Here is a 14,081-nt window from a genome sequence, read left to right as displayed (position 1 = left end):
GCACTTTTCTCTGGACTGTCACTCATCAAAGAAACGTGCTTGGATTTGTTGGGAAAAAAAACATTTCGTCGAGTTGGGTGCTCCCCGTTAAAAGGCAAAGTTTCCATTCATCAGAAATCGGTAATACTCCTTATTAAGACAATTACACGTTTATATAATCGCATTTATCTATTCTAGTGGAAATAGAATTTTTCACTGCAATTTGGTACACGACTGATCAAAATGATTTCAATCAGGTACATTCCATCAATTTCAAACTAACACCATTAGAAAAAATGATGACGTGGCTAAACAAATAACACAAAAACAAAGATAATTATTAAAATAATAATAAATGTTTAAAAAAAATGCAAAAGAAAAGTAAAATTTTTTTTAATTCTGTCTCTCAAACTCTCTGTTCTCTTCTACCCTCGTCTCTCTCCTCGTGTCTTGTCTCTCTCTAGCTTTTTCGGCCGAACCGAGGGAGGGGGCCACCAGCGACCCTACCGCCGACCAAGGGTTGCCGGCGGGGTCTGAGCCCCCTGGCGACTTCAGTCCTAGCAAGTAGCCGACCGATTCCTTCTCAAACTAGAATCCTCGAGATTGCCAGCTCAGTGTCCTCCCGCTGGAATCGCAGGGTGAAGAATTTCATCTGTGTGAGTTCTGTCTCCTCTATTTTCCTTGAACGGCGTCGGAGCTCGCAAATGCGGGACCTTTGGGTTTTGTGTTTGTATTGCTTTTATCATTGGAGTCAAAATTAGGAACAATGACCTCTGACTCTTTTCTCCTAGTATCATCGAGCCTTTCGCTTGAGAAGGAGGTGTTGGGTTGGGGAACTAAGAGCTTCCATGGCAGGCTAGGAGCGAGAGAACGGATGAGTATGGTTCATGAAAGGATTTATGGGGATAGCTTTTAAGAGGGAAGGAGGGAGAAGGAAGAAGAGAGACAGTTGAGATAGAGAGATATGGGAGAGAGAGTGGAGAGACAGACAGTCCTGAAGAGAGGGAAGAGAGAGGGTGGAGAGAGAGAGAGTTTTTTTATTTTAATATTCGTGCCACATTAGATGCCTCCTGACACATCATTTGCCGTGTCATTATTTTCGAGATGGTGTTAATTTGAAAATGGCGGAATGTACCTGATTAAAATAATTTTGAAAATCTGTGTATCAAATTGTAGCAAAAAATTCATTTTATACCATAATATTACATTTCTGAAATTTTTTATACCACCCGTGTAATTTATCCATTCTATGGATTTTCAAAATGTTCACGTGGACGATGAAAATTAGTCGGATAAAATTAAAATAGCTCTCTTGTAGAAATTTTTAAAGGAGGAGAGTTGGGGGTTGTGTGGCTCAAAGCCAAGAGATTAGTGAGAACTTACAACATGTTTGGTAGTAAGGAACGAAATTAATAAAATTGATAAGGAAGAGAATTTGTAAGGAATAATAATCGGGACAATGGATAGAAAGTATTGAATAGTTTGGTAACGTGGAATGTGCGATCAAAATGAATGGGGAATAAAAGATTATTACAAACCAAATTGCCAAAACGCCCTATGTCAACGTCATCATATAGTATTGATATTTATTTATTTTGAAATATATTATATTAATATATATAAAAAAATTAATATAAAAAAAAAATAAAAAAAAAGAAACCTTGGCTTTTCCAATCGTTTCTTTGGAAGTAGCTTTTGCAATATGTTTCTTATGTAAATTCATATTTATTGAGATCTCTAATTTGGCTTCAGCGTACTTTGGGTCTTCTTGGCCACTAATTAATCTTGCTCGGAAGAGTTCTCTGTCTTAACTCTTGAGCGTCTTCCCGGGAGCCACATCACGGGAGAGTCATTGGAGAGAATTGGAGAAGCGTAAATCTTCGAGGCCATAGAAGGCCGAGATGAGGCCGGATTTGGCTTTTCCGGCCCCCAACGGTCAAGGACAGGTCTGTGGCGCCATCAGAGATGGCGCGTCGTCGAGGTGACGACAGTTGGAGAAGGTCGGGACTGGAGGAAGAGGCAAATGACTGAGTGGCAGACTGGAAAACTTAATAAACAGAGAGGGTATTATTGATATTTGGCATCAATGGGCCGCAAGGATCGGTCCGGAACACCTAATACGTACACCATCATCCGGAAGAGCCTTTCCACGTTGGGCTGGAATAAGTCTTGCATCCGGAAAGCTCATTACGGACCAAAAAATGTACCCAAACCAAGTAATGGGCATTCATACGGAACCGGCTCGGAATCGAAAAGCCTGTTCAGGGCTACCAAACGGGCCAAGTTGTCTGCCTCGGCCTAGACAATGACCACGCCTGTCCCGTGAACTTCACGTGTCTGCCTTCCCCACCTTCTCCCGTACGCTTTCTTAGTCGCCGTGGGCGCCACAGACCTCCTATTTTCCAATTATCTCCTTTCGGATTATATATAGTCAAAAAAAATTGAGTAGATAATGTATTTAAACCGCATGGCCTAAAACGTCAACTTAAGCTAAATAACAAGCTTGTCAATTATTAAAAAATAATAATAACAAGCCCGTCAAATCATATCTCGTTAGGGGTACGGTGGTTTCCTAGGAGAAAACAAACCCTAGGACCGAGATCATCTCTACTCTACTTATGTGTTTGCTCGGTAATTTCTCATTCATAATAAAAAAAGATTCTCGAAGTTGAAATAAAGAAAGGTAATATGACGTATATATCAAGGTCTGTTGAAATACGTTATCTCGCATGGAAAAATTGAGAAAGAAACCACAAGTTTATATGAGTTTTGGTTCGAACAATCTATTAACTTAAACTTTTGAGTTGCAGATGGACTCGAATCTGTGTAGATCCAAATGAGAATTTTACATTTCAAGGTCCAAGGCTCGCTCACGATGCAGATTGATCCGGAGCGTCACTGACCCTTCTGCGTTATCTCGATCGCAGAGGAACATACTTGTCAAATTTCTCTACTCAATTTATTTACCGAATCATTGATTAATAAGCTGATGACTAGGTTGGATGCTCCATTCATATGCGTGGGTGATGTTTATAGGATGGATCTTGGCAACTTCCTCCGACACATATGTCCTGATTTGACACCCAAAAAGTTAGACATAAGTTCATAATTCTTTCTTATCATATTAAAGTTATGAAGATTTTTTTTATGCTAGATATCTTTCATTATGCGAGAACCAAAACAGAAAATCCGAATTATTTAACGAGAATCCTTTCCACCCGAGATAGGCACCGACTAATGTAATGCATTCAATCTATATTTTTCTTGCATTATTGGGAGACATGCTTAGGCCCAACAACGTCAACCTCCACTGCTGGACAAGGTAAGTGGTTTTCAATTCAAATTGGTAAGGCACGTACAATGCTATCACACACACACACCCCCCCCATATAAACATGGTTTCCAACTAGATCTGATGATCACCTCTAATTACCATTGTAACTGCCCAGCCGGTCGCTCGTTCTGATTGTCTTACCATTTGGTGCTAGTCTCACGCTCCTGCGTAAGTCGATCCCGATTGAGACAGGGCCCGGTATCGTAGTTTCTGGTGTGCAGATAGGTTGCGGGATACCAGTGGTGGAAAGTGTACTCGCAATAAAGGGATTCTGGGGCCCAAAGTGCCCGGTGATGATAAAAAAGACCATTACTTGAAACATGGAATTGGTCTCCGCACACACACACATCTACATATATAAGAGTGTGTGTATATATGTGTGGATCCTTCCATCTTCATTGTATGATCATAAATAGTGTTCCTCTCCTTCATGCAATTCTCTAGTTATGTATATATCCCTAAGCTGAACATCCGCCAATTGAAAATTAGAGAAGACAGCAGCAAATAGTCTTACTACATATATCAAGAAATTAAGCGGAAAAAAAGTGAGAAAAAAATTAAGAAAATTAAGTTCTGCAAAGAAGATGAGAAGTGGTGCAAAGATGATGGAGGGTAGTTCCAAGAGGAAGCTGATTCCATGTAAAGGGCTTGGGAGATTCCTCAAGGAGCAGAGGAGTCGGCTCTACATCATACGGCGATGCGTCGTTATGCTGCTCTGCTGGCAAGATTAATCGATCCTAGCTCAATCCTCCTCATCATCATCCTGCTCCCGGGGTTTCTTCGGGTTTTGCTCATTTCTTGCTTATTTTTTTACTTTTGATCATGTAAATATAGCAGAATCGTGAGTATTAGATTAATACTCTCTATTCTGTTTCGCTTCGAAATCGAATCCCAAAATTCGGGTTTAAGGAGGTGAACATTTAGTTCTTTTTTTTTTTTTGCCCCACATATGTTCAGATGTTCATAAACTGTGGGTCTTCTTTTCCTTCTAATTCTTCGCTCTTTCCATGATGAGGAACCCCCAAGGATTTTCTTCGAGCATCTCTTTGAACAACCATATGTATACATCGATCAGATGTACGTATCAAATAAAGTTCAAAACAAGGCTTTAAGAAGTTACTATATCCGTGCTCTATGCGTGGAATTTGAGCTGCCTGAATCATTCCTCTCAATCCTTTATCTTGTTTGAATCGTACTTGCATCAAGAGAATCGTATCTGAAGTATGTTATCTATGGAAGGTAACTTTGCTACTTTGTGGTTAGCAAAAAATATGGCGGCCTTCGTCTGTAACCCTAATAGAATTAGATAGATATAGTAACTATATTATGTTGGGACGAATTGTGCATTTGTAGATTTGTTCTGGTGGAGTGTGTATCTTGGATCAGATGTTTGACGGACTGCGAATGTGTCCAAACTACTATGATCAAGTGTTTATAACCACCATACTTATAAAAAAAAAAGTGTTTATAACCACCATGGCAAAAGCTGTAACAATATGTATACTGCATAAATTATTGTCTCTGTTGCTGGCAATATGCAATGCCGGGAAGACTTGAATCGAAACGGGTTGCACATGGACAAACCTAGCCTATGACAGACCAACTAATCCATATGGCACGGTGTGTAAGCGATCTACGATGTGCTTCTATGTATAACAGACATCATATGGTTGGGATACCCCGGCAACTATTTTTCTGTTTTTATTCAGAAAGGGGTCATTTTTTCTGTTTGATCAGGATCAATTGTGTTTAATAGTTGCTTCATATTAATTCTGATCTAGGAAAAAATGATCACTTGCTGCGATAGAGAGAGAGAGATGGACTACAACTATTGTACAGGTTAAGGAGGTGAATTATTATTATTATTATTTATTGGTTGAAAGGAAGCTAACAGACATAACAGGTAATAGAAAAAAATAAAAATATGAGAGCACGAGGAAATTCCATTGACGAGAAATGAATTTAGAATCTAACATGTACTATTACATTACAATCCTCTAAATAATAATCCAAATCGAAATGCATAAACAATTTAGAAACATTGATTTTTTTTTATTTTAAATAATTTAATCCTTATGCTTTCCGCGCAATTGTATCTCTCTCGGTCTTTCTGCATCTTATAAAAGTGCAAGTAAACTTTTCTTGTTCCATCCTTTCAAATCTCTCCGTATTCAAGCATTTCACTGTAAATTCTGACGTTGAAGCGACCACGTTAAAAAGGTTAAAGAAGGCAGCGGCAGTGTGACGATATATATCAAGTATACATTGCCGTAACTGTTCCACAAGAAGTTTCGAAGGAAAGGGCATGGCAAAGGGCCTTGAAGTAGAGAACCTCAAGCTAAAGCACTTGGCTGAAGATATTCCTCTACTCCCTAAAGACAAGGTGGCCTGGGCACTACACAAGTCGGGATCCTACTCCATCTCATGCTCCTGGCAGTACTTCAGAAGCCAAAAAGTTGCATGGGGCAAGGCAATCTGGATAATCATAGGGCACATCCCGAAAGTGTCCTTCATATGTTCATCGGCAACGTTAAACATGTCAAGTACTAAGGACTAAGGAGAGAGTCTCCAAGTGGGGCTCGATGAATGTCGCAGAACGTAGATTGTGATGAATTATGCGGAGAACAGGAAACTCGAGATCACTAGTTTTTTACATGCAGGTTCACTAAATGGAATATGGGAGACGTATCTCGTGGGCATTTTTCATCGGCGCTCCAATTGGCAATCTGCATTCCATCGGGTCTCCTCTTTGAAGGGCAGATCTCTGGGTACTTCTATCTGTTTGAAGAGTCTTCGGACAGTTTATGTATACGAGGTCTGGATTGAGAGGAATGACATGATATTCTAAAAGAAGTACATGGATGCTGCAAGATTAATTTGCGGGGTACTTATTGAAGATATGAGAATGAAGATTATATCCATCCCAAACGTAGGCTTCAAAATAGCAAATTCAGAAATTGCAAAGTCTCTTGGTTTTAGATAATTTTGCTGTTCTGCAGGTGGAGCTTATATGCTCTCTTGATGCATATAGCACATAGAATTCTTGAATGAGTGGCTATGAACCTTACACACATTCATTTTATCAATGAAATTACACCACCAAAAAAAAATAAAATTGTTCAATCGCTCCTTGATTTGTTATATTTTTAAAAGAACGGAGCTGTATTGGTATAGAAAATTTATAGCATGGTTCAATACGATGACACTCGCTCTCTAAACATTATCTTATTCTTGACCCATCGATCTTCCTTGTAAATTTGTAATAACAGAAGGAAAAAAATGAGCCTACCGAGAAAAAAAAAAAGAAAGGAAAAATGATGTTAGTTTTCATTATTACAACTCCCCCCTCGTACTAATGAAATGTTTCACTTCTCCTCCCTCAACTTGTCGTATTTGCAAGGGAAAGTCCCCATCTTTCTGCTTCCTTTCCTGGTCGGCTCAAAACTGTCTCGCGCGTTATTTCGATAATTCCTCCTCCCGCTCTCTCTCTCTCTCTCTCTCTCTCTCTCTCTCTCTCTCCGGTCGAAGATCTGAGATTTATGCCGGTGAGCTCTCTTCGTGTTCCTACTATGTGCTTCAATGGCGATTTACGTGTTCTGAGCTTCGACGCTGACGTCAAAGCTTCGTGCATGCTAGGGTTTTGCCGTTTCAATGATGTAATGATGTTCGAGCCAGCGAAAACTTAAACCTCTAGGGTTTTAAGCTTTTCTTCATGCTCCTTGTGTTCGATCGAGCTGCTTTTTTGTTTGATCTTGTTCTGATCTTGGAGCTCCTCGCTTAGATTCTGTCCCGAGCCTGCCTCATTTCGTCCCCTCAGCGGAAGTGAAAGAGGCGGCATTCTAAGTTTAGGGACGGATTTTTAGCTTGTGGCGTAACAACTAAGTAGATCGATGTGCGATATGTTGTCTCATGGTCCGAGCTCGAGAGAAATGTTTGCTACTCTTTCAGTATCATAGAGAATTACTTTGATTGCCGGATGTTCTGTGCGTGAATTTCTGATGAATTTTATCGCCTGCTCCTCTTGTTAGGAATTTCATAATCTTCCTTTGGATTTCGTTGCAGTTCAAATGTGGATGACGAGCACTCCTGTTTCGCGAGTGAACTCGTGAGTTTCTCTAAATTATATGACCAGCAACTCAATGCCGTCTTTGTTTTTATTTGTGTATTTTTCTTGGGGTACATTTATTTGAAAAATGACCTGAAAATCTTCCTTCGGCGCTTCTTTGTCATTCATGAACGTTGGAGTAGTTGTCCTTTGACCTAATTAAGGTTCCAATTCCTTAGCAGAATGGCAATTTTTTGTGTTCTATAAACCTTTGAATAAGGACCTGGCACTTTGGATTTTTTCATGTACTATTGTTGCAAAACAATCTAGATGCGCTGTTTGCATAGTGAAGCACACGATAGAGCTTCTGAAATGACATCCATGAAAAGTTGTGGTAACCTTATTATTAAAAACGGTTCTACAGTCCACAGAGCTTGGGTCTTCCTTCATTTCACTGTTTTCTTTCATCTTCCAAATTATAGAAAGATTTTGGATTCTTTCTTTACTTTCTGTTATGAAAACTTATTCTCAGTTTCTTATTATACTTGAACTTCTCTCAATTGGTCAAGGAATAATGCTGGCTGGGACTCTCCATGTGAATTCTGAGTGCAATATGGTTTCTGAAGCCATTCCAGTTAGTCGTCTAACAAGTGAGAAGGCTGGGAATAGCAACCACAATCAAATTGATGAGCTTCCATGCCAGGATATGGAAACCAGGAATGGAACATTGGAATTTGATGAAGCCACAATAAACCATCACAGCGAACCTTGTCGAGGCGAAAGCATATCGGGAATCCATCATGGGGCTATAGAAGCTAACTTAAATGTGAGTCCACTGTCCAATGATGTGCTTGTAAGTTGAACTCCTTGACTTGATCTAGGGTGTGGCTACTTGCTGAATAAGCTGGCAGCTGCATAACAACATGTCATTCTGACATGTTTTTACTCCAGAATGAAATGACTCTGCAGGACATGAACGAGTATGAAACTGCTTTCAACGAAGATGATGAGGAGGATAGTGATTGGGAACCTTTGAAGAGGCATGTGGAAATTCTGAAGTGGTTTTGCACTAACTGTACGATGGTCAACCTTGATGATGTTGTTCACTGTGATGTATGTTTATTTCATCTATATATTTCATTTAGTCTTTGGCCTTCTCTATGATTTGCTAGGTGGCAATCCATTTCATTTTTTATTTCCATTCCTGCAGGTTTGTGGGGAACATAAACGCTCAGGAATATTGAGGAATGGCTTCTTTGCTTCTCCATTCTTTGAAGATGCAATTGCTTCTAGAACTGAATCAGAATCAGCAGGAAGAGATGCAGGTGTTTGCTTATTGTTTCAACATTTTTGGCACATGAAGTTCACAGTTGCTTCTGGCTGAGCTTTCTATGTGGTTGCTGATTGTGGTCTGTCTATTGATACCTCAAATGGCCAATGTATGTTGAATTTGTGTGACAATTATGTGGCATCTTCTTTGGTGGTTTTATTGTAAAAACAGAGTGTTGGCCTAACTATGCGTAAGCTGTTGGCCCGGTGGTATGGAAAAGAATATGCAGGAGATAGGAACTGCTCAAAGACAATTTGTTTGAACTTTCTCTGAGACAACAGGAACCTGCACCATTTTTGTACATTTTTTCTCCCGGCAGAGCATATTATAATTTCATAAATGCATAAATGAGTGTACTCAGCACAGTATCTTTGAATGACTCCTATTCAGATTCACCCCAATGATTTTCTCCTTGCTTGTATAGATTCTTCCTCAAGAAATTCTGTCTCAAGCTGTTCCACTGCTGTGGGATTTGATGAGAGGATGCTGCTACATTCTGAGGTATGCTGCTATTCCCTGAGCAACTCCTTTTTTTACCTTGAATTGGTTAAAACATGCACAATTTCATACTTTTCGTGGAGGGTTAGATCCAGTAACTGGGGGTAGGTTCTGCAGAAAAATAGCTTGACGCCAGGATGATAAAAAGCGTAGCACCTCTCTTTCTTGTTACTACCTTTTCATATTAAAAAAAAAGAAAAAGAAAAAGAAAAGGCAGAAGAAAATGCATGATCAAGAAACCGTCTGGAGCTTTTATTTGTAGTCTTGGTGGTAAAGATGTGGCTTTGGACTCTGAATCTTCCACCGAGTAGTCAAACCTAGGAACCGACTTACCGTTTTAAGCTTGAGAATCTATTAACTGAACATGTTTTATCTCAAAAAACTTATATGAGCACCTTGAATTACTGAATTTTATTTCTTCTATCCTGATATTCCATTTTTCGGTTGAATATCTTAATATTCCTTCTGCTAATTTTCTTTGTTGTTATGCTAGAGTAGGTTGTGGTGAAATCGCATCCCCACCCTGAGCGACCTGATCGTCTCCGAGCAATTGCTGCTAGCCTTGCTACTGCTGGTATCTTTCTTTTTCATTATAGTTTTTTTCTCTGTTAATGCATTTCTGAATGATTGCTTGACATATGTCCATTTTAACGTTTGTAGGCATATTTCCTGGAAGATGCTATCCAATTCCTTCAAGAGAAATTACACAACAGGAGCTTCAGATGGTAAGTGGCATATTTTATTGGGATGTGATGATGAGGCAATGACTGCATGTTACCTCCGTCCAGTTACAAAAAATGCAGCGCTAAGTGGACTTTAAGTTAATAATTCTGTTGGTCAATAGCACGTGATGATGGATTTCTATTATGGCAATTGGGATGGTCACATATATCGGGGCTCTCTTTTGAGCCATCTCTTCCCCTGAAATTATGACACTTGTTCTCTCTCATCATGATTTTAGTTTTTCATGTTATTTATAGAATATTTTCTTTATTCTTTCACATGGCAAGCCGCATGTTGATAATTATTCGTCTTTGAAATATGCAGGTCCACTCATCAGAGCATATAGAGTCTGTTCAACTTACAAGCCATCTGTATTCTAGGTAGGGCTATCTCTCTCTCAACGGAGTATCATTACATGTGTCATTTGGGTTTGCCCCGTGCATGTATTTGAGTATCCCTTTGGCCATCCATCCCTCTCTCTAGCACCATATCTAGTCTTCTAATGTCTTTCAGAAAAGGGATTTAATGAACTAAAAGTAACTAATTCTTCATTAGATTACTCTGCTAGTTGCCAGATTGAGGACTCATAGATCATCGATTTTATCTGACTGGCAGCTATTTTACCCCGGACACATATGCAAATGAGCATTCAGCTCGTGCTGCTAGAATTGCGGCTGGTCTATGTGCTGATCTCGCTTCAGAAATCTTCTCTGGACGTTGCAAGAATGGTTTTGCTTTGGTATGATTATCTCGTTATATGTTGTCTAGCACACTTTAATGTTTTATTGGATGACTATGTCACTACACGCTATAACTAGTTAGTTACTGTTATGAGTGAATGAATCAGGTTAGGCCTCCAGGTCATCACGCGGGTGTAAGACATGCCATGGGGTTTTGCCTACATAACAATGCAGCAATTGCTGCACTAGCAGCTCAGGCTGCTGGCGCAAAGAAAGTGCTAATAGTTGACTGGGTACTCTCCTATTTATTGCTATCGATATTTGTTACGTAGTCTTTTTAAATGGTGACTGCCCAATTCTTTTCTATTTGAGAGGTATCTGGGGCTCCCTGGTAATAAAATTCTTTTACTATATCAGGATGTTCACCATGGAAATGGCACGCAGGAAATATTTGATGGAAACAAAACGGTGAGTTAAATAGAGAACCGTAGCTTCTTCTTTTCTATGATATACTCAACTTGCTCTGTTTTCTAATTTACTAGAGAAGGTTTTAAAATGTTTAATTTTGTTGGGTTGAGTCTAAACCGCTTTCAATGCCAAACCAAACAGATGTTAAGGTTTATGAATTACTTTTTAATCCAATGATTTGTTTTTTCCTTTCTTAATGAGACTTTGCCGTGCAAACTACAAATTTCCTAGTATCTGCTTATGCTGTGATGAGATACGCTTTCCTTGGACATGTTCCGGATGCATTTCTTGACTCCCGCTTTGTTACAAAAGAAAGTCTATTAGTGGTTTTCTTTTGAATGGTACTTTCACTAGGGTCCTCAGAGTGGTATTATTTTTCTTCAGAACCTTTTTATTTTCATAATCTAAACTTTTTTGATATATCAATATCTTTTGTTATGTGAATAGGTTTTATATGTATCCTTGCATAGACATGAAGGAGGAAATTTCTATCCGGGTACCGGTGCTGCCTGGGAGGTATTTCAATTCAAAGCATATTGTTTCCTTTCTCTGTACGTCATGTTTCTTGCTTTTTTTCTTGTTGATGTATTGGAGAATACGTGTAAAAGACAATATAGTTCTATCTCCAGTAGCTACCCTCACTTCATAGCTTATCCGTCCATATACTGGTTTAGATTTATTGATTGCGTAAGTGGAGTCCTTAGTTTATTCTCCCTTACCTTTCTCTTTCTTTCATCCATTCCAGAGCCTATACACCCTGTTGTCTCAGGGAAATCATAGTGCACTGAATCTTTTGTGAAACTGATGTGACTTGATTGTTGGTCTTCTTTCCTCAGGTGGGCACCGCAGGTGCTGAAGGATATTGTGTGAACATTCCTTGGAGCCGTGGAGGAGTTGGTGATAATGATTATGTTTTTGCATTTGAGCAAGTTGTGCTTCCAATAGGTCATTATCTCTTATACTGTATATCCTGTTGTCTGCCTACTAAATTGACAGAAATACTGAAATTTCGTGATTTCTTTTTTATTTCATTTGCTTACTGAATAATGTTGTGACAGGTTGAATATGATGTACTGATACGATAAAATGGTATTCTGATGATTAATTAGATTGAAGTTAAAGGACCCTATAATTCTAATTTAGGCATATTTAGTGATGCGGTCAGTCGTATGTATGGGTTTTTGTTGTAAGACCAGTCCTGGCACTAAAAAATATTGGCTTGAACCATACTCCCCTTTTGCAGCTTCTGCTTTTGGTCCTGATTTCACCATCATATCAGCTGGATTTGATGCTGCAAGAGGCGATCCTCTGGGATGTTGTGATGTAAGAAACTTCTTCCGGTTTATGTTAGTCATTTCTACTTTAGAACTCCAAATTGCAGAGGAAGAAGGCGGTAGGGGTTGGGGTGGGGGTGGGGGTGCTGGAGAGAGGACAAGAGAGGTTGATGCAAATTTTGTTGTTTGTAATGGGGATATTCTGCTTTAAATTGGTAGATCCTATATTATTATTTTTGCAGTTAAGTGGACTTCAGCTTATTCTTCTTCTCCTTTCTCTCCTCCCCCCCTTGTTTCTCCTTTCTTTTCTTCTTTTCCTGATTTGTGGCTATAGGTTACTCCGGCTGGCTATGCACAGATGACGCGTATGCTGAATGGTTTCTCTGATGGAAAGTTGCTTGTTATTCTTGAGGGCGGGTTAGTACTCGCTCTTGGTCCATCTTACCTTGAATGTTACATTTATTGTTGAATCTGTGATTATAATGTTCCTTATACTGACCTCATTATACACTTGAATACTTATGTTTGCAGTTACAACCTCCGTTCAATATCTTCTTCTGCTACTGCAGTTATTAAGGTGAATATATATAAAATCTCACTTCATTATGCGCTCGTTCAATATCGTGACTTACATTGTCTTTTCTGCCTTCTTTGCACCAGTTTTGTATTTTGTATTCAACCCCACACCCCAACAACGCCCACCCAATATTTGGTGTTGATTTTGCTCTGATGCACTGTACCTGATGAAAAATGAATTCTATGTACATGCTGTCTGATCTTTTTCCACTTGTTAAGTGTGATTTGAAGTGATTTATCAGCTGATACTTTTCCGTTGCTGACCCGGTGTTTCTCAAATGAATTAAAAAAGGTCTTGCTTGGTGAACATACTGAGACTGAATTCGTGAAGAGAGGGCCTTCCAGATCAGGGCTGCAAACTGTTCTCAAAGTTCTGCAGATCCAAAAGAACTTTTGGCCTACATTAGGACCCAGCTTTGAGGAGTTGGATTTACAGTGGAGGATATTCTCCATTCGGAAAAAGAGTAAGAAAACCAAATCTCCCCTGGAATCTCGCTCAATAATGAATGGTCAGGCATTGAAGTTAACCTTCGGTTTGGATTGAGGGAAATGGAGGGGAGGGGCGGAAAAGCTGTTTAGATATGCAACATTCTCTCCCCTTCCCTATACAACTTTCTCTTCTCTCCCATCCCTTTCCCTCCATTTCCCGTGTATCCGAACAAGCTACTAATGATGCTATTGTTCTCTGCAGATAAGCAATTAAAGAAGAGACGGCGGACGTTGGCTCCGATATGTTGGAAATGGGGGCGGAAGAGCGTTTTTTATCATCTTCTTCTTAAAGGCCATTTTGTCGCAAAATCTAAGCGGCGTTGAGAGCTCTTCGGAGAGTTATTTAGTAGTTGTAGATGTAGTAGTCTGAGGGATATTCAACCTTTGTCCGTTAGCGGGGTCTGTATTTCCTTGTTTACTACTCTGTCAGATACGCATGCAAAATTGATGAGCAGCGTAGTTCATTTAAGAGCCCATTCCACATCATTATAGTGAAGCTGCAGTTTACTTGGATGGCGATTATGTGAATCCAGCAGCTGCATTTGGGCACTTTATGAGTAAGATCGGACTAAAAATGGCCCGTCTATCGACAACAATGCATCCCATTATTAGGATTCAGGAAGCTAGGCCCGTCGCTACCCCAGTAAGGTAAAGATCGGACTAAAAACAGCCCATGGATCATATC

At 39.5% G+C, this 14,081-nt stretch overlaps 2 protein-coding genes across 9 annotated transcripts; both read left to right on the top strand.

Annotated features, from left to right (window-relative positions):
- The first annotated feature begins 3,192 nt into the window (after positions 1 to 3,192).
- On the top strand, positions 3,193 to 4,445 carry LOC116215366. Its single transcript, XM_031551046.1, has one exon. It carries the CDS (start codon positions 3,898 to 3,900, stop codon positions 4,042 to 4,044), a length of 147 nt encoding a protein of 48 aa, XP_031406906.1. The 5' UTR covers positions 3,193 to 3,897; the 3' UTR covers positions 4,045 to 4,445.
- Positions 4,446 to 6,741: 2,296 nt separating this feature from the next.
- LOC116213494 (histone deacetylase 15) lies at positions 6,742 to 13,909 on the top strand. Of its 8 annotated transcripts, none has more exons than XM_031548469.1 (19): positions 6,742 to 6,858; positions 7,376 to 7,418; positions 7,922 to 8,211; positions 8,310 to 8,471; positions 8,569 to 8,683; positions 9,113 to 9,189; positions 9,685 to 9,760; positions 9,847 to 9,911; positions 10,234 to 10,289; positions 10,525 to 10,648; positions 10,757 to 10,882; positions 11,007 to 11,057; positions 11,505 to 11,573; positions 11,894 to 12,002; positions 12,301 to 12,380; positions 12,666 to 12,748; positions 12,863 to 12,908; positions 13,200 to 13,371; positions 13,599 to 13,909. In XM_031548469.1, exons 3-19 carry the CDS (start codon positions 7,933 to 7,935, stop codon positions 13,718 to 13,720), a joined length of 1,812 nt encoding a protein of 603 aa, XP_031404329.1. In that variant the 5' UTR covers positions 6,742 to 6,858; positions 7,376 to 7,418; positions 7,922 to 7,932; the 3' UTR covers positions 13,721 to 13,909. The 8 variants fall into 8 exon arrangements, with proteins under 8 accessions (XP_031404329.1, XP_031404327.1, XP_031404330.1 ...); XM_031548467.1 differs by having other exon boundaries at positions 6,743 to 6,858; positions 7,928 to 8,211; XM_031548470.1 differs by having other exon boundaries at positions 6,745 to 6,858; positions 7,928 to 8,184.
- Positions 13,910 to 14,081: the final 172 nt, after the last annotated feature.

This window comes from Punica granatum, chromosome 7, assembly GCF_007655135.1.
Source record: "Punica granatum isolate Tunisia-2019 chromosome 7, ASM765513v2, whole genome shotgun sequence".
In the NCBI taxonomy this organism is placed as follows: Eukaryota; Viridiplantae; Streptophyta; class Magnoliopsida; order Myrtales; family Lythraceae; genus Punica; species Punica granatum.
The sequence above is the reverse complement of the archived record's forward strand: the minus strand, read 5'-3'. Positions and strand labels throughout refer to the sequence as shown.

Coding starts and splice junctions, on each gene's coding strand:
- LOC116215366 (XM_031551046.1), top strand. CDS start 3,898: ATGAGAAGTGGTGCAAAGATGATGGAGGGTAGTTCCAAGAGGAAGCTG.
- LOC116213494 (XM_031548469.1), top strand. CDS start 7,933: ATGCTGGCTGGGACTCTCCATGTGAATTCTGAGTGCAATATGGTTTCT. Junction 8,212..8,309: donor CACTGTCCAATGATGTGCTT/GTAAGTTGAACT, acceptor TTTTTACTCCAG/AATGAAATGACTCTGCAGGA. Junction 12,909..13,199: donor CTGCTACTGCAGTTATTAAG/GTGAATATATAT, acceptor GAATTAAAAAAG/GTCTTGCTTGGTGAACATAC.